Source organism: Camelus bactrianus, chromosome 3 (genome assembly GCF_048773025.1).
Source record: "Camelus bactrianus isolate YW-2024 breed Bactrian camel chromosome 3, ASM4877302v1, whole genome shotgun sequence".
In the NCBI taxonomy this organism is placed as follows: Eukaryota; Metazoa; Chordata; class Mammalia; order Artiodactyla; family Camelidae; genus Camelus; species Camelus bactrianus.
Genome location: NC_133541.1, coordinates 96,275,827 through 96,294,465, shown reverse-complemented (window position 1 = coordinate 96,294,465; position 18,639 = coordinate 96,275,827). Strand labels below are relative to the sequence as shown.

General features: G+C 51.9%; 1 protein-coding gene across 3 annotated transcripts in view; it reads right to left on the bottom strand.

Moving 5' to 3' along the window:
- Positions 1-10,003, bottom strand: part of SLC25A48 (solute carrier family 25 member 48) — a 46,051-nt gene extending 36,048 nt beyond the window's left edge. For all 3 annotated transcript variants that reach the window (XR_012505649.1, XR_012505650.1, XM_010971648.3), the window contains exons 1-3: positions 9,778-10,003; positions 4,838-4,881; positions 1,335-1,406 (exon numbers count right to left, since the gene is read on the bottom strand). Coding sequence is in view for 1 of the 3 variants with exons in the window: in XM_010971648.3 (XP_010969950.2) it covers positions 1,335-1,406; positions 4,838-4,881; positions 9,778-9,871 (210 nt within the window). In the remaining 2 variants the exon portion in view is untranslated. The remainder of the gene's footprint in view (positions 1-1,334; positions 1,407-4,837; positions 4,882-9,777) is intronic.
- Positions 10,004-18,639: the final 8,636 nt, after the last annotated feature.

Genomic DNA, 18,639 nt, shown 5'->3' with positions numbered 1-18,639 from the left:
CTGAGAGAGGCCAGGGTCCCTCCCACACTGTATTCTCAGTGAACACCATAGATGCTCCACTGAAGTGGGAAACTTCCATAGGCATTTAGAAGAAGGAGTCAGGGCAACACAGATGACACCTAAGACAAAAAAGCACTGGGAAGCTGTGGTAAAAACTCCACGCCATGCTCAAACCCACTAATCCTGCCCTGCATGCGTGGACCCTATTTGCCAGGGGCAGGACACCCCACGCACATGTGCATGCATACACACTCACATGTACACACACACCATGCTTCAGGCTCTTCCTCTACAAGATCCCTCAGACCACCTGGGGCATCGCTTAGCCCTGAGCTGTGATGCCTCAGAGGAACGCCCACAGTCACCACAGAAGCCTCGAAGCTGGGACGCTGGCTGGTAGACACTGCAGGGAACATGGGCCAAAAAGGAGACTCAACAGCTGTCATTCAGGGGCTGGAGCAATTGCACAACATCTTGTACTGGGTTTGCAAAGATCACCCTGATTTTAAAGCAGAAGGTGGAGGCAGAACAACAGCTAGACATAAGACATCCTTCATCGCGGGAGAAACTCCAGGTGTGGGCAGGAGGCTTCCAAGCTCCAGGGCCCGGACTGGGGAGAAGCCTGGTAGGGACAGCGGTCAACAATGGGGCCACATCTCCAAGGACTCAAGGAAAAGCTCAAGGCTGCCACGGGGCTTACCCCTGACCATTTCTTTAAATCAACAGCTCATTTCTTCCTACATTTTAAAATTTATTTTAAATTCCCCAAGGAGGAGTCTTAGAAAGTCTTCCCAAAGCATACGTTCATTCTCAAGAAGGGTACATGATGCTTCTTGCATAAAATGATATTTAGATGTTCCTCTTTGCAGGAAAAAACCCTTGGTCCATGGTCTGGAGTGACCGGCAGCACAAGCTTGCCCTGGTGTCTGGGGTCAGAAGAGCCTGGCCCCCATTCCACCCAGATAAGGGAGTCTGTGTGCATACAGTTTAACTGTCACTCATTTGGTTTTGAAAACCTGACAGGTCATCCTGTTTTTGCAGGGATTTTCCCCACTGTGGCTCTAAATTCCTCAGAACTTCTCCAGGGAAGTTACACAAAACCAGCTTTTTCCCTCAATAACGTCGCACTTGGTGGGAGGGTTGAGTTTAGGTAACACATAATATTTGAGGAGTGCTGTGAGATGAACAGGGAAAACTGAGCCAAAGGTAATGAGGGCTAATGAACAGGCCTCCTGCCAGATGGACAGACAGACATGCTGGTGAGAGGGCTGCGACCTCAGTCCCCAGGAGGCCCCGGCAGGTGCGGCCCAGCTGCCCTCGCAGCGACCACTTACACTCTCCCTCCTGTACACGGTGCGGATGCAGCTGAGGGTGCTCCCGTAGCCATTGCCAGCCTGCAGGCGGGCCTGTGGAGAGAGGCAAGGGTGTGAGGGACCACGTGGAGCCAGGTCACGTCCCCACGGCCCCCAAGACACTGAGCTCCCAGAACAGAGGCCCAGAGAGGGAAAGGCCCTGCCACAAGGGAGCCAGTCAGGAAGGAGGCCTGGGCTTCCGCCCTGGCCCGGCTGACCCGCTGTCCTCTATCTACACCGCCACCTTCCATGTCCCACTCACACCTTGCTAAATGCAGCAGAAGCCCTTTTGGTCTCAGAGAAGAACAAAGGCCAGTTTGTTGTGCAAAAACAGTGCTTGTGTGGGGACATAAGGTTCTGCTGCATCTTGAGTACAAAAAGCTAACCGGTGGCTCCCGTCCATCTGCGGTCCATCACTCTGCCGTCCTCAGTACTCCTGAAGGCAGCCTGTCCTTTTCACCCCCACAGCCCCTTCATCTCTCACCTGGACGATGGGCTGGTCTCCTCACTGGCCTCCTGCTGGCCCCCCTTGCTCCTTTGCCTGTGTCTACACAACAGTCAGACTGATCATTTCCAAACAACAGTGAATGGTGTCACTGCTGTTTCAAGCTCTCCAGTGGCCTCCCATCAAACTCAGAATAAATTCCACACCTAAACAGCACCCATTTCCTCCACACCCCTGCCCTCTGTGCCCACCACACGGCACACTCCCACTCTCTGAACCATCAGTTCTTTCCTGCCTCCAGCACGTTCCACCTACGTGGAAGGCTCTTTCTCCAGCTCATCTTTGGGGTCTGAGCTTACATGCTGCAATGATGTCATCTGTTTGTCTTTTTACTTAGGGTCTATTTGGGCTCCTGATCTGGGGCAGGGTCGTCTCGCATTTCCCTCTCATCCCCGGAACTGAGTGTGGCCCTGGCACTTGGCTGTTTGCGCTGGCTGACCAAGGGGCTAGAAGGTGAAGCCGTGGTGTCCTCTAACAGAGGCTGACTCGGGTGACTGGGGCCATCTATAGTCAGGGAGAGGGTCTGAGTAAGGCTGCAGAAGAGCCCAGGGCACCCCTCACCCCGGTCTTGACCAGAGCAAAGTTCTGTCAGCCACACCGAGCTCTTGGGGAGGCTGCAGCTGAGGCCAGCAGCACAGCTCAAGTCTCTGGGGGCTCCAATTGCAATAGGAGCTGGCATTTAGGGTGCACCAGCTGCATACTTGGGGAAATACTGCGCATCATATGGAACTTATCTCATAGATGCACAGCACAAATGCTATGAGGCCTGCACACAATTCCCATTTTACAGATGGAGAAAGCTGATTCCCTGTGTGTGTTCCCTACTGCTACTGTAACAAACTATGATAAATTTAATGGCTTAGAACAATGCAAATTTATTCTCTTACAGAGCTCTAGCTGGTCTCTAGCGAGCTGAGCTTTGATTAGGAAAACCTGGTCACACTATAGCAGATATAAACCTTAAATGCACCAGCTGTGCCAGGAGCCAGGGAGCATCTGGACTCCAGCTCCACTGCCACCAAGTAGCTAGTGGCTGGCTCTCTCACCTGTGATGAGGCACCTGCACCCAGGGAAGGAGTCTTTGACCCAGGCCAGCAGCCCAGATCCTTCTAGCTTGGCTTTTCCAGGGGTGAGGGACAAGTCGCTCATCTGTTTCCCTATACCCCAGCGTGTGTGTTCATCAGGACAGGAAGGGCCCTCTCACGGCTCTATCCTCGCTGCTACAGTGACAATCTTCATGACAGCCCCACCAGGGAGGTGTTCTTTGCCCATTTTACAGATGGGGAAACCAAGGCTCAGGGAGGTTAAGTGCTGTGCCCTAGTCACGGGAGAGTAGGTGGGAGGCTGGGACTGGACTCCAGGTTATTCTAACTCTGAGGCTTTTACCTGGACCTTTCTCAGTAAACGAGGACTCTAGAGAAAATGCCAGCCAGAAGGAAGGAAGGAAGGAAGATGTTATAGGGAGAAACAGGGGCTGGACCCATAGGCTGGTCATGTAAGCCAGCATCACCAGGCTGGTACCCGCAGCGGGGAGGTTCTCAGACTGAACAGAGACTAGATTTTACATATCAGGAAAGGTTCCCTAAAGAGGTTCAGGAGGCAGAGGAAAGAGAAGAAGGAGAGTCCTGCCCTTTTCAGGTGATACACGGTCAAGCACGGGGTGGCCAGGCTTACCTGTGCAAGGGGCAGGGGTGGGGATGGGGGTTCCAACAAGCTCCACCGACCCCCAACCAGGCTTTGGGTGAGGGAAGGATGCTCTACCAAGGAGGCACAAAGGCTGCCTGTGTCAGAAACCTGGCTGTTAGGCCTGAAGGGGCAGGGACTGGACTTGCTTTGTCCACCACCACTGCCCTCCCATCCCCACGGCACTCAGGATGCCGTGTCCAGGATGCGTTGTACAAGCAAAAGGCTGGGCTTGTATGAGGGATGTGAAGAGCCAGGGACTACTTTCAACCATTTAAGACAAGGAGGCTGATCTCCCCATCAAGAAGACAGCAGGCCTGGGCTCTGACTGAGGAGGGGCCCATGGTCACACAGGGAGGAAGATGGGAGAGAGGAGACCACAGCAGCCATCAGAAGAGGACCTGAGAGGTGCCTCTTTGCACATGATTCTGCCAGAGCATTGATACGAACCTGGAAGTCAGGGTGAGGAGGCTCTATTTGTGGTTCTGTTCTCAGGCTATACCTCTAAGTGCTTCTCCTCATGGCAGGCAGATGGCAGGGGGACAGGTGGAATCAAAGAATATCCCTTTGTAACATCTCACTTCTCAATGATTTGATGTGTTGTGTGACCTGCGGCTACATCTTTCCTCTTTCTGGGCCAGTCCTACATTTGCAGAACAAGGGGCATGGATGATCCGAGTGCCAGATGGCTTGGCTGGCTCCATCAGGTTAGAATGGCTTCCCATTCCCAACCTAAGCCCAGAGACCTAATCTGATAGTCAAGGCCTCCAAGGACTGAGTGCTGACCTACCTGCCTTTCCTGGATTCCGATCTGTGGCTGCTTTCAGAAACCTGATGCATCAGCAGCACTGGCCATGCTGGCCTTTCCCGAGCACGGCACCCAGGTAGTGTCTCCACCTCAGTGTCTTTGCCCGTGCTGTGCTCTGGGCCTGGAATATCGTTTCTCAATACCCAACCTTAAATTGTGGGATCCGATGCCACCTTACCCTGGAAGCCTTTCTGGTTCCTTAGTTCCAGAAAGACTTACAGAACACTCACCAGTGCCCCAGCCCCCTCCCTGGCAGCTCATGAGAATCTGGAGGCAGAAATGGAACACTTACAACAACAAAATGACTGCCAAGCAATGAGGGTAGAGCATTCCAAACCAGGCCTCCTAGCACTCCACCCCCACGGGCTGGCACAGGGAGCTGGCCCTGGGCTGGAGACTTTCTGGGAATCAGAAACAGCAGGCAAATTCCTGGAGGCAAACTCACTACAGACCCCTTTCCTGAACGTAACAGCAACATGGCTACTGTACCTTGACCGTGTCCAGAGGGTGGCCGACAATGACACTGGCTGCACCTGTGGGTCAAAGAAGAACACTTGGTTACTCAGCTCCTGGACTCCTAGCTGGCACCAGCTGGCCCTCAGGAGAGAACGAAGGGCTCAGACACTTACAGTCACTTACTTGGTCGGTGCCCAGGCACCAGAAGGGCCCCCCAGTGTGGCAGGCACTGGGCCACCCGTGGCGAAGGCAAAGAAAAATGGAGTAAAACCTGGTCCTGCCTCAAGAAGCAAGCACCCTAAAGAAAAGGAGTGAAGATGCTGGTATAACTGGGTCTGCACGTGCAAAAGAATACAGTTATACCTCCACCTCACACCTACACAAAGCTTAACTCAAAATAACCCAAAGGCCTAAACAGAAGCAATAAAATGATGAAAATCATACACTAAAACACAGGGGGAAATCTCCATGACTGTAAATTTGCACTAGATTCTTAGGCATGACACCAAAAGTGCAAGCAACAAAAGAAAAATTGGGTACATTGGATGTCATGAAAATTAAAAATATTTGTGCATAAAAGAACACTCTCAAGAAAGTAAAGAAACCTAGAGAATAGGGCAAAATATTTGCAAATCATACATTTGATAAGGGTCTAGTATCCAGAATATGTAAAGAACTCCAACAACTAAAAAGAAAAAAAAATGTTAAAGGGCAAAGGAGTTGAACAGACATTTCTCTAAAGATATACAAACGGCCAACATGTACATGAAAAGATGCTCAACATCATTAGTCATTAGGGAAATGCAAGTCAAAACCACAGTGAGATTCTGCTTCACACCCACTAGGATGGCTATAATGGAAAAAAAAAAAAAAAGGAAAAGGAAAATAAGAAGTGTTCATGAGAATGCGGAGAAACTGGAACTCTTATGAATTGCTGGTGGAAATGTAAAATGGTGCAGCTGCTGTACGAAACAGTTTGGCTCATCACAAAGTGAAATATAGGATTACCGTATGACCCAGCAATTCCACTCCCAGAAATATACCTAAATGAACTGAAAACAGCACTCAAACAAGTATGTGGACACACGTTTGTAGCAGCACTACTCACAAAAGCCAGAAGGTAAAAACAGCCCAATGTCCATTGCTGGAAGGATGGCTAAACACAATGTGGTATATCCATAAAATGGAATATCAGTAGGCCTAAGGAGGAATGAGGTACTGACACATGCCACAGTGTGGATGAACAGGGAAAACACTACACTAGGTGAAAGGCCAGAAGAAACAGGTCACATATGGTATGATTCCACTTAGATGAATTATCCACAATAGGTAAATCCACAGAGACAAACAGCAGATTAATGGTTGCCCAGGTTTGGAGGCAGGGAAATGGGAATGCCTGCTTAATGGGTCCAGGAACTTCTTTGGGCAGGAAAAAAAATGTTTTGGAACCAGACAGATGGTTGCACAACATTGTGAATGTACCAAATATCACTGAACTGTACACCTCCAAATGATTAATTTTAGGGTATGTGAATTTCACCTCAAAAATGGGGGGACATGTGAAGAGATAACCCAGAAACTTTTCAGGTACCTGCAGGTTATTTAGCTTTTCTACATCTCCCTTTTAGTATGTGTAGTGGGAATAATGTTAGCACGTACCTCACAGTTTCATTTGAAGAATGAAATGAGACAATAAACCTAAAGTACCAGCAGAGCCTGGCACTTACAGGATGCTCTAAAGGGGCTGCCATCACTATTGATTTTTTTTTAAGAGAGCCTCTTTGAAAAGGTGATGGATACTCTGGATCTTTTTACACACAAAAAAATGCCCATACACATGCATAGTCACAAGGCCTGAACAATTATGGAGGCAAGCAAGGCTGCCCTGAGGCCATGTTGCAGAAAGCAGTGACAGTGAGATTGAAACAGGAGCCATCCTTCTGAGACAAATTCCATGTCATGCTGATGAGGAAGGAAGTGCTTCTGCTAGCAGGAGTGATCTAATCAGGTAAGGCAGGTAAGGGGTCCTGGAATATTGATATTTACAGGGGCAGAGGAACCAGCTATTCCAGAACAAATGTTCCCTTGGTCTAGAACCTTCAGACCCTTCTCAGTCCCTCGTCCCACAGAACTGGGCAGAGACAGGAAGATGACAGGCAGCGAGCAGCTGGACCATTCACTCTTCAGGGGAAGGAAAGAGCTCTGGTCCTCAGGCTCTGGCTACATCCTTCACTACAGGCATCACTCAGCCCAGGGCAGCAGTCCCCAGATGCAGCCTTGAGCCAGTATCTCCCTGCACCATCATTAGCCCAGTCATCTAAAAGCAGGGGATGCAAAGACAAGAAACAGGATTATCAGGTCAGGGGTTTTCTGACCTTGGGACCTCACAGACCAGTAAAATTTCAAACTGTGAAGGATGTAATGCTGAAATTTTATTATGCCAGGTCACTAAGGAAGAAAGTAGCAGTAGACGAGTACAGGGGTTAACATGGCCCTAGTACCAGACTGTATGGGCTGGAATCCCGTTTATGCTAGATGCATGGCCTTGGGCAAGTCACTGAATTTCTCTGTGTATCCATTTCCTCATCTGTAAAATGGAGATGTAATAATGGTAGCTACCTTGTTGGAGCTATAAAGAGATGTACATAAACACACATGAGCCCAGATATCGTATGATTCCATTTATATAAACTGTCCATAAAAGGCTAATTTATAGAGCTAGAAAGTAGATTAGTGGTTGCCCAGAAGGAGAGGATGTGGTTTAACTGCAAATGGGCACGAGGGATCTTATTGGGGGATAAAATGTTCTAAAATTAATTTATGCTAATGGTTGCACCACTTGCTAAAATTGTTAAAAATCATGAAATTGTACATTTGAAATATGTGGATTTTATGATATCCTGATAAAATAACCTCAATAAAATTGTTCTAAATGTATATATATATAGAGAGAGAGAAAGAGAGAGAGAGAGCGAGCGAGCGCACTTAAAAAGCATCTGGTACCTACTAAGTATTCACTGTTATTACACTTATCTTCATGGAAGCAAAAAGAAAAACAAACCAACAAGCCTATTTTGTCTCATATAAGTATTGCTACTCCCACTTTCTTGTCATTTCCGTTTGAATGAAATATCTTTTTCCATCCTCTCACTTTCAATCTATGTGTGTTCTTCACTCTAAAGTGAGTCTCTTGTAGGCAGCTTATTGTAGGCAGTATATTGTAGGCTTTTGTTTTATTATCCAGTCGGCCACTCTCTGTCTTTTGATTGGAGCATTTAGTCCATTGACATTTATAGTAATTATCGATAGATGTGTGTTTATTGCCGTTTTGAACTTTGTTTTCCAATTGATTTGTAATTTCTTCTTTGTTCCTTTCTTTTTCTTTGTCTTTTTTTTTCTTTTTGTGGTTTGATAATTTTCTTTTGTATTAACCAGGTTTCTTTTTGTTTTTTGTGACTCTATTGTATGCAAAAGGTTTGTGATTACCCTGTTTTTCAAGTATGTTAACCCATTACTATATCTGTTTGCTTTAGACTGGTAGTCATGTAGGCTCAGACACATCCTAAAAAGAACAAAGAAAAACCCACCAAAACTGAAACAAACCAACAAAACCATGTTAACATCAACAACGTAAGGACAATCTCAAAATACAGAACCATCTACTCCTTGCTGTGTGAGTTGGGGAGGGTCTCTGTGTCAGAGGCTGAGCTACCCTGACAGCCTTACCCTCCAGAACATTCCTCAAACCAAACCCCTGGCAGCCCTACTGAAGTTGGTCTGACTACTTAAGTAGCAGGTGAGGAAAGGTTCTCCCTTCGAACTAAAAGGTTGTCCAAAGAGGGCCTGGCCTGGTGGGCCTCTGGGTGCAGCCCCATGGCTGGCAAAGTTAGGAGAGACAGGTCTCAGCGACAGAACTGACCCCAGTGAAGGGAATCCTATCTGCTCAGGATGATGAGCCACCTGTAGGGGCCAGACATGTACTCCAACTAGGTAGGAAGGGGCCAGCAGAAGAGGAAGGACCTGAGACCCTAGCTGTCTGGTTGCTCTTTTTGTTTTTTTCCTTTCTTACAACCTCCCTGGTCTCCTTCATACCTAGAACCTGGGGTGGGACACAAACACATTAGCCATAGCCTCTGCCTCAGCACCTCAGTATTTTGTCTTTGGGAGGGGGCTGCTTTCGCCAACATCCCTTTTCTGATGACCCCCCTTAGATGGGACCAAAAGAAAGGTTACATTTTACAAGCAAAGTCTCTCACGTCGCCCCCTCCCCGCACCCCACAATAGCTGAGCAGAGAGGAGGGGTAGACCCATTGGAAAGGGAAGACTGGAAAAACAATGAAATGGATGCGACTCTTGCCCATGCAAACCCAATCCAAGCCCAATAGAGAGTGACACCAAGAGCGGTAGGAAGGGACCAGGGGGCCCAACTGTGCCTGGAGAAGAGGCCTGACAGCTGACAGCGGCTGAAAATGTGAGGGGTTCCTCTTATCTGCAGGTGGGCACCTGCAGTCGGTGCTGGACCCCCGGCTGTGGGCTCCGCTCCCCGCAGCCAGGATGCCCCTAGAGCCAAGTTCTGCATTCCGTGCTGCCAAGCACAGGCTCTCACACCCGAGTTCCTGCAAGCAGAGCCGGTGTCCCCAACTCAGATGCGCACCAGTTTGCTGAAGGGTGTGTCCGCGCCAGGACGCTCCATTGGCTATCAGCTTTGACGCGGTTTAATCATTACCTCCGCGGATCCAAACTTTTAGGCAAATCACAAGCTCAGGATGGAGCAGCAAGACCAGCCCCGTGGCTGGCGGCGCGCACTCGGGGCGCGTGTGGGCAGCACTGGGGCGCGGACCTCACTGACCCAGCACGGAGTGTCAGCTTGGACCACGCAGCGCCTGGCCAGCTGTCTCTCTTCCTCTAGGGCTTGGGCTGTCCCGTCAGCACACTCACCTCCAGGGGTCCCTCCCGTCCGGGGGTGCTCTCACCTCCAATCCAACCCGCCACAAAGTCTTCCAGCTGGAAGCTGCCCATGGCCCAGGCCGCGGCTCCTCGCGCTCCTGGAGCCGGGTCGGTGCCCATTCAGAGTCTGCAGGGCATGACCAGCGGGCGAGCGCACCGGACAGGCCAAGTCGGGGACGCAGAGCCCCGCGCAGGTCCACCTCCACTGCACACCCGCCTCCAAATCGCCTCTAGCACCGGCAGCCAGGCTCCTGCTTACAATGCCCGCGGGCTGTTGACATCACGCCCCCAGTGGACCTTAAAGGCACAGCGCACTGGTCCGGGCGAGGGAGTGTCTGCCTGCTGTTGTTCACATCTCCTCACATCTTGGAGACACTGGAAATGATCTCAGGGACATTTTTGCAAAGTTCATGAAAAGAGGTAACATGGGAGGCTTTATCCGAGCTCAGGAATTATTTGATAACAAACACTAAGGCCTATCTGTGACAGAATTGCTTAGCTGGTATGACATATCCTCTTTTAAGCTAAAAACAGACCTGAAATCATTGTAACTGAATGTCCAGCTAGCAGATAAACCACAAGTTCTTAATTTCTTTAGGAGCTGATTGAAAGCCATGGACAGCTTTGCTATAAAATACGCAGGACACACAATTTTTCATGATAGCTTTAGAGATCAGGGCTCTTCCCCCACCCCACCCTCCAAACCTCTCTCTAGCCCCCAGGTTTCAGAAGCTTATCTATTCCTGAATCACTGAAAGAATGTGTGGAAAACATCTAGCCGAGGGGTAGGCTCCAAGTCAGCTCTAAATGAACACTAGCATTTAACAATGTCCAACGTTTCTTGAGCTCTGAAATCCTGCCCCACTCACTCACCATACCTGGGCTTACTCCTCACAACAGCCCTGTGAGATAGCTGTTACTATTATTCCCATTCCTAGATGAGAAAAATGATTGCATATCCACATAGATTTTCATCACATAGATTTTAATTTTCTAGAAAACTGGCCCAAAAATTAGGAGATGAAAGTTGTCACACCTCAGTTATAGGTTTAGCTGTGCGAGGACAGATTTGAGCTTACTCCCAAAGACCTGGCTGCCCCAGAAGAGAGCCCAGGGGAGACCCCACCCAGAATTGAAGGTCCCACAGTACCCCCTACTGAGAGCACACATCCCCCTGCTGAAAGCAGCCTGGCCAGGTGAAAATTTCCAGAGCCCTGAAAACTCTCAGCTTGCCCCTGGCCAGGGGTGAAGCTAGACTGGAAACTTCCTGAGAGCTGCCTGGGCATGAGGTCTGGGTGGCCAGGTAGCATATTGTGCCTCTGGAATTGCCTGCCTTGTAGCTCCCAGAAGCCACTGATGCCTCACCCATAGCACCCCACGGCCCTCTGGGCCAGCCCCCACCCCCTGCCGGCAAGCAGGCCCAAAACCCAGTTCAGCCACCTTGGCTGAGACACTACCACTTCCTAACACACACCTCTCTGTCTCCACCCGCTCACTCCAGACAAGCACTTGGATGCCAGAGCTGCCTTGCCCTGAGGGTATTTTCAAGCCAGAGTCTGTGCTGAGTGCTTTGCACGCAGTCTCACTTCCTCCTCACAGCAGCATGAGCAGGCACTGTGTCACCCCAGTGGGTGCTCACGTCTCCCTGGGCCCGTGCTGATCCCCATCTTCCCCGTCCCTCCCCCAGGCAGTGATGCTTACTGCTACCCCAGCCATGTCCCCCTCAGTGCCCTGGGCCCAGAGCAAGCCAGACCTGGAGGGCCAGGGTCATGTCTAACTCTGCAGGGGCCCAGCCCCCTCCAGGCTCAGGCTCAGCCTGCACTGTCCAGCCTGGGCCTCCCTGGGAGGCGGAGGGGTGGCCGTCTTCCCCTCAAACTCCCCCTCTTTAGGCAGGCCCTGCACCAACCAGGCCCCAGCTGGAGGTCCATGCTCACTGGGGGATGTGGCCTGGCCTTTTGGTCTAGTGAGATCTACCCGGCCTCCATCCAAGAAGGAAGAGGATTGCTGTCCCCCAGTGACCCGCTAGTTTCCAGCAGGAAGCCGGCCTTAGCACTCGGGATGGCAGGAAATGGTGAGGGGTAATGTCCAGAGGAAGGGGCTTCTGTTGGGCCCCCTCTTCTCCTGCTGGCACATCTGTGTCACATCATTCAGGTCATTCTGCTGTGGCAGCTGCCCAGGGCTCCTTCTTTCACAGAAAGACAGAGTTGGCCACTGAAGCCTGATCCTAAAAAGGGCTGAGAGGAGTGGGGACTACCAGCAGCCTGGCCCCCCAGGCTGTGCCATGCCGTGCCTCGGACATGTGCCAGGACAGTTACAAGAAATGGAAGGTCTCCAGAGACTGGCCATTTTGTGGACTCACCTTGGAGCCTGTCCACAGGTGGAGAGCCGGCCAGCTCCCCCAGGCCCCCTTTTGTGGGACCACCCAGTGGGTGCCGGGCAGATGCTCACTCCCTCAGTCCCGTGTCACCACCAATTAGCAAGGCTCTGAGTTGGCAGTCAGACGCCCTGGAGCCCCGGCACAGCCTTCTAAGCCCAGAAAGCGGCTGCCTGAACTGCTAATGAGCTGCACCAGAGCGGAGGGTGTGGGTTCCTTTCCAGAAGGAAGCTCTGTGCTCCACTCCCAAATGTGGACCACAAATCTGCCCCTGAAGCATATCACCGAGGTAGGCAGTGGGAGTACCTGGGTCTTCTGGCAGCCAAGGGCCCGGCCCAGAGAATACTAGACCACCGCACTGTGGGACCCATCAGAATGCTGCCTCTGGGGAGGGGATCTGGGCTGCTACTTGTTCCTGGCTTCCCTGCTTTGGAGCCGATTTGTAATGCTGACATGCACATTTGTATTCCATACTCTGGAGAGAGCAGGTAAAGCAACTGAGGTACAGAGAGATCAACTCCTTGGGTCACTAGGGCCAGAAAGAAACCCCATTTCCTTTCTTCCTCAGCTCCGTCCTAAAAGGTCACCCCTAGAGCATCCTCCACCGCAGTGAGGATATGCCACTGTCAGAGAGGAGACCATTTGCCTGAGATGCCACATGGAAGCAGCTGTGAGAGCCCTGAAGGGGTTCATGTGCCAGGCAGCAGTCAGGGAAGGCTCCTAGGGCTGGAGCCTCCTGGCTACACACCTGAGTCTATCTAGCCCCATGGCTTCACCTCCTCCACACTCTCTCAGCCAAGTGCAGGGTCCCTACCTGCACCCACCTGCTGAGCCTGAGCAGCAAAGGCCTGGGCCAGCTGCTCCTACCCCACACCCCGTGGCAGAGACTCGGCCCTGCCCCTGCTCTCTTCTCTCTTCTGGATGGCTGCCCTCACTCGGCGGCATTTCTCCCTGTCTCTGCTGCTCTCTCGATCTGCGTTCTCATCTCCTATCTCCTCCTTCCACGTGGGCCCTCATCTGGACCCTCTCCCAGCCATGCCTTGTATGGTGATTGAAAGATCGTTAATCCACATGCTCAGAACTCAGTAATTATTCTTTGTCGAATTCGTTATGCATGTAGTGTGTTCGGAACACGGAATGTCACGGTGAGGGAAACTATGTAAATTATATATCTTTTTGGTAGAACTCGCACCAAGAGGATTTTTCTGTGCATTCTGCCTCATTTTGGAAACTGGCCTTAGGAAAAAGATGAGAAATCAGAGAAAATGCTTCTAGGTGTATATATGCCTTGTATTCCAGCCATGCCCATCATTTCTCAGCCCACAACCCCCACACCACGTCTCCAATCCATCTCTGCTCTATGCATCACCTCTACTTGGACAGCCCCAGGCCATCTCTAACTCAGCACGTGCCTTGATGAACTCTAACTTTCCAAAGTGTGCTTCCTTCAGTGTCCCCACCCAGCAAGCCACCCAAACCAGAGCCTGGATGTCATCCTCTATACATCTCTTCCCCAAGGCCTCCTCCCATCAGCCACGAAGTCCTGAGGGTCTGTCTCCTCCATGGCCCTGACAAACAGCCCTCCAAACAGTCTTCAGATGAGGCTCAGCCCACACCTGCACCACTGCCCCTGAGCCCCTCTGCCCTAGTCCCCTGTCCCTCCAGCTGCTTCCACAGTGAGCTTCTGAGACCTTGAATCTGCTCCAGCCTCCTCTGTAGAGTGGCCTCCCCATGGCCTTGATCATAATTCTACTTCCCCAGCTTGGCCTATGAGTGTCTGTGGGCCTGGGTCTGGCTGCCTTTCCACTTCTTACCTCCTACTACCTCAGCCTTCCCCTCAGGCTGGAGCCCCATCAGTGTGGTGTGTCCTCCACACCCCACACGCTTTCCACTGTGTGACTGCCCACGTATTCCCTTGTGGGGAACACCCCTCCCCCACTTCTCCTCTAGCTGACCCCTGCACCAGCCTTAGGCTGTAGGAGCTCTGGGGTCCCTTCCCTGACTCTGATGAGTAATTTTTCAAGGCTATTAGAGTTTCTCATTTGGGGCGGGATTCCTTCCTTTACTGACAGTTCTTTGAGAAAGTCTATTCAGAGCTTGTTCTGACTGTATTTGGGTCATTGCCTATTCAATTTGACCTTCCAAGTCAAGAAACAGAGGCAAATGGCTGTGAAGTGAGGAGGCAAAGCAGCCTCGGGGAGACAGGGATGCCTGGGCTCTGCTTCTGGTGCTGCTGCTAACTGGGCACTTTGGGCAAATCCAGGTCTCAATCCCTCCTACTCCCTGCCTTCTGTAGAGTAGGAGTGAGTCCCCTCTTAGTCAACGTCCAGAGAAGTCTGAAATTCTAGGCCAGGGAGACAGATGCTGTGGGTGTCTTGTTGAGATACACCAGGAGAGGGCGCTGCAACACAGCACTTCGAGCTCTCAGGAGGAAAGAGCAGCCCGGCTGCCCCAGTGTGGGGTTCCTGGCCCAGGTTCCTGGCCCTGGGCTAGCAGAGTCAGAGCCAGCGCACACTTGGGGAATGAAAAAGGTGCTGACATGAGAGGCTCCGAAGGAGTCTGAGGGGCTTGATGAGGACCCATTTGAGGCGTCTTAAGAGCTGACTGTGTATTTGGAGGCAGAGCACCCCAGTAAGGGGAGGTAACACCCCATCTCTTCACCTGCTTTGTTTCATCAAGGCCTCACATGTACCAGATTCTTTTTCACTTCAGGGCTCCAGGCTCACCCAGTGCTATATGCTCTACCTACACCATCACATCGAATTCTGTAAGGCAATTCCCCATTTTCCCCGAGAGGAGAATGAAGCTCAGGTTGGGTAAGCAATTTCTCCAAAACCACACAGCCTGTGAGTGAAGGATTACAGATTCACACCTGCCGTTTGACCCCAGGACCCAGCTCTTAACAAGGTGCTACCTCCTGGCCAAGCCTCAGAATAGGAGGTGACTTTCCCCAAAGCCAAGGCCCTACCCCTGCCCTGGCCCCACTGCATGGATATCCTAAGTTCCCTGACTCAGTTTCTCCACCAGCAGTGAGATGGTATTAACATTTGCAACTATGCTCACATTCTTAGGGCTGCAGAGGCCTGTCATCAAGGGGAGGAGCCCAGGCTGCCTGCTGTCCTTTCCTCCCTGTCTAGGTCCTGTGGGCCGAGTTGGTTCTGTGCACGACTGAGAACAAGGAAAGCCTGGCCTTTTCTTCACAGCTGATGGGCACAAGTGGGCTCATGCTGAGGACAAGCAGAGGCCAGGCAGGGCCCAGGAAACCTGGGTGGGGAGATCTGGGGTTGCGGGGTTTCTGTAGGAGAAGAGAGGCATGGGGTGTGGGCAATGGGGGTGGGGAGGAGTGTTGAGGTCACATCCAGAAGCCCCTTCTGAGCACCTGCTGTGTGCTGAACTGCCTGGCGTGTGGAGAGCTGGTGATGCAGACAGTGAGAGAGGAGTTTGTGTTGGAATGGTTGGCCCAGCCCTGCCCTGTTGGCAGGTCTCCACCACCAGGCAGCATCAGACTTCAGCTGTAGGGCCCCGGGAGGAGACCAGGAAACCTCATACCATGCCTGAGCTGAAAAGAAGAGAGGCCAGACTGAAGTTTCAGGAAGGAGCTGTTCCTAAAAAGACACCTGGATTTTGTCCTGCAGAGGGCAGAGCTGAGTGATGCCAGTGGGGAGACAGCAAGGGAGCCTGAAGAGCTTCACCTGCTGTGGGAGAGAAGGCTGGAGGCACCTGCTGTGGGAGAGAAGGCTGGAGGCTTGGAGTCTGATCCCAAGGACCTTGGCCAGCAAGGTGACTCTGGACGGTGGCATTTGCTGGTTATTGGTGGTCCCCAGTCCTCCTGCTGCTGCCTATGAGTAGACAGAGGATCTGTCCCCAGGCCGGCTGCATCTCACCTGGCACACCTCCCTGAGGTGGGCTGGGGCTCCCTGCACAGCTGCCTCGCTCTCTGTGGGGACCTGGTGGGCTTGCCCAGGGAGGCTGAGGTCTGTGCTGGTCCAGCCTCTCAGAAGGGCTGTGGTGTCCCTCCCCACACCCGCCTGAGAACCAGCCATCCACCCTCACCCAGGCACACACATACTTGTCGGTCTCTGAGGGAGGTTGGGGGGCAGCTCTGAGGACCTGGGGGCAGGGGGCGGGCAGTAGAACCATCAATACGTTCCATCCCCAGGGACACCGCAGGTCTTCCCCCTTGCTGCGTCTTCTTTCCGCAGCTCACTTTCTCCACCTACTAAAAGAAAGGCCAGACTTAAGAGCTGTGACAAAACCCTCAGTTCTGAACCCACCCAAACCCGCTGCTCTCTGCTCCAGGGTCAATGTGGACATGGCAGAGAGGGAACTTCCTGTTTTTAAGAGGGGAGGTTTAAAGGACTCCAAGGACATCCCATTTTTGATGCAAGTACAAAAGAAAACACTTAAAAGAACAAAATCCCCAAACCATATGGATTAGATTTTCTCCAAAACAGACAGAGATTTCCTAAGTGACAGAAGCTGTGCCCAGGGAGGAGGCTGAGAGGAACCAGCCTTAAATGAGGTACAAGTCCACTTGGGGTGGGCAGAAGGGAAGTTGCCCACTGTCCTACGCCTTCCATGGCTCATGGTTCTGCTGCAGTCGCGTCTCCCAGCAAAGCAGTAGAGCCTGGGCTCTGCTCCTGCCTGTCCCTTCATCCAGTCCTTTCCACCACAGGAACGCTGCCCCAGGCAGCCCCACCTTCTCCCTTTTGCATACAGTCTCACACATTCCATCCAGGCTACTCATAAAGACCAAGGCAACTTCCATCCCCCTTCCTCCAGTCCTCCCCTAACTTTAGGCCCCATAAAACCAGAATGTACCCCCTTTTCTGCCTTTACTGATGCCTCATCCGTCCCAACAATTAACGCTTGAGTACGCACCATGAACTAGGCATAATGCTGGGTGCTGGGGATACAACCCTTTTATATTAGTACATCCCTCCCAAGCAGAATGTTAATGCTGCCTCCCTCTGACTCCCCCAGCCCCACCACCAAGGCCAGCTTTGGTGAATGAGCTCTCTCTCCTCAGAATCACCAGAATTTGGCACTATATGTTATAGGCCCACCCTTTACCCAGGATCTCTCCTGCCCTGGATCCTTCCTGCATACCACTCCCCTCTACAGAGTTCTCAGTCTTGAAAACCTCAAGGGTACCTTCAGCCCCACAAGCCAGTGAGGTTCCTCCAGCTCCCTTGGGAGCTGCTGGCACTTGTCTGCAGGGCTCCCAGCCCTATTTATGCTCTAGAGCCCCCCCCCCCCCCCAGGAAGAGGGAGCTGTACCTTGAATCCAGCTTGGAGTCCTTGAGACGTGAGTGGTCCCGGCTTCTAACACGCACCCAGACACCTCCCAACTGTTTCTTTGAGGGCAGTGAGGGCCCCAGTATGCCAGCCAACACAGACCCAGCCCAGACTCAGCCCTGATGTGAACACATGAGGGGCCAGGCCAATCCCCACATTCCAAGAATAAAGCCGAGAAGTCTTTCAGCAAGGGCACCTAGATTTCTTCCATCACTCCCAAATCCAAGTCCCCTAGCCCAAAGGGAAGTCATGGGAGGGCCTTGGAAATAATAAGTGGATTTTTTTTAGAAGATTCTTCAATGTACCTGAAGTATGACTGATTTCTTTTCCTTCCTCAGGAGGCATGGGGAGCTAATGAAAGCATTCTCCTGGGTGGAGGAATAGGAATCAGCCGTCAGGGTGTGCACATCAGAGGAGGGGGACATGGAACCAGCACCACGGGTCTAGTCCGTGTATGACTGGGCACTAAAGGATGCTTGCAAATAGGAGCCGACATTCACGTGCTCAGTCTGGGGAGTCAGTGGGGTGGGCGGGCACACATTGTCCTCATCCCACGTGCTTCAGCCTCGGGGCCCTCTGCCATGGCATGGAGTGATCCTGGAGTTAGGGGCTGGGCTGGGGCATCAGCAAACATGTTCACAGTGTCCAAGAAGGCAGGGCCTCAACACATGTGCGCTGTGTCGCTGTCCCCTGTGTGCTGCTCCAAATGGCAGGAAGCCAGGGAAGGAAAGGCAGAGGGGCAGTGGGGAGAGGAGAGGTGGAGGCGAGCCCAGGGGAGCCTGGTGGGCAGCAGTGGGCTCTCCCCTTGCTGTGTGAATGCTCACCAAGGAGGGACACATGGGGAAGTGCTCAAGCACCCAGGCCTTCAGGTCAGACCAAAGTGGCTGGGAATCCCAGCTCCTCTGTCTGTGAGCTGTATGAGCACGGGGCACACTACTTAACCTCTCTGAGCCTGTTTCTTCAACTGTAGAATAGTGATGACACCAGTGTCTGCCCCTAAGGATTAGGGAGATGTCTCTAGAAAATGCCTAGTACATAGTAAATGCTCAATAAACAGAAGCCACAGGTATTACTCCAAAGCATCAGATTAGTGCACCAGCTCAGACTCTTGTAGTGGAATGATTTATTTACAAGGCAGGCTCTGATCTCTGTACCTCACACTTAGGCAGGTGGACCCTGCTCCCTCCCCTTTGTGGAGACACTTTGGAGACAGATG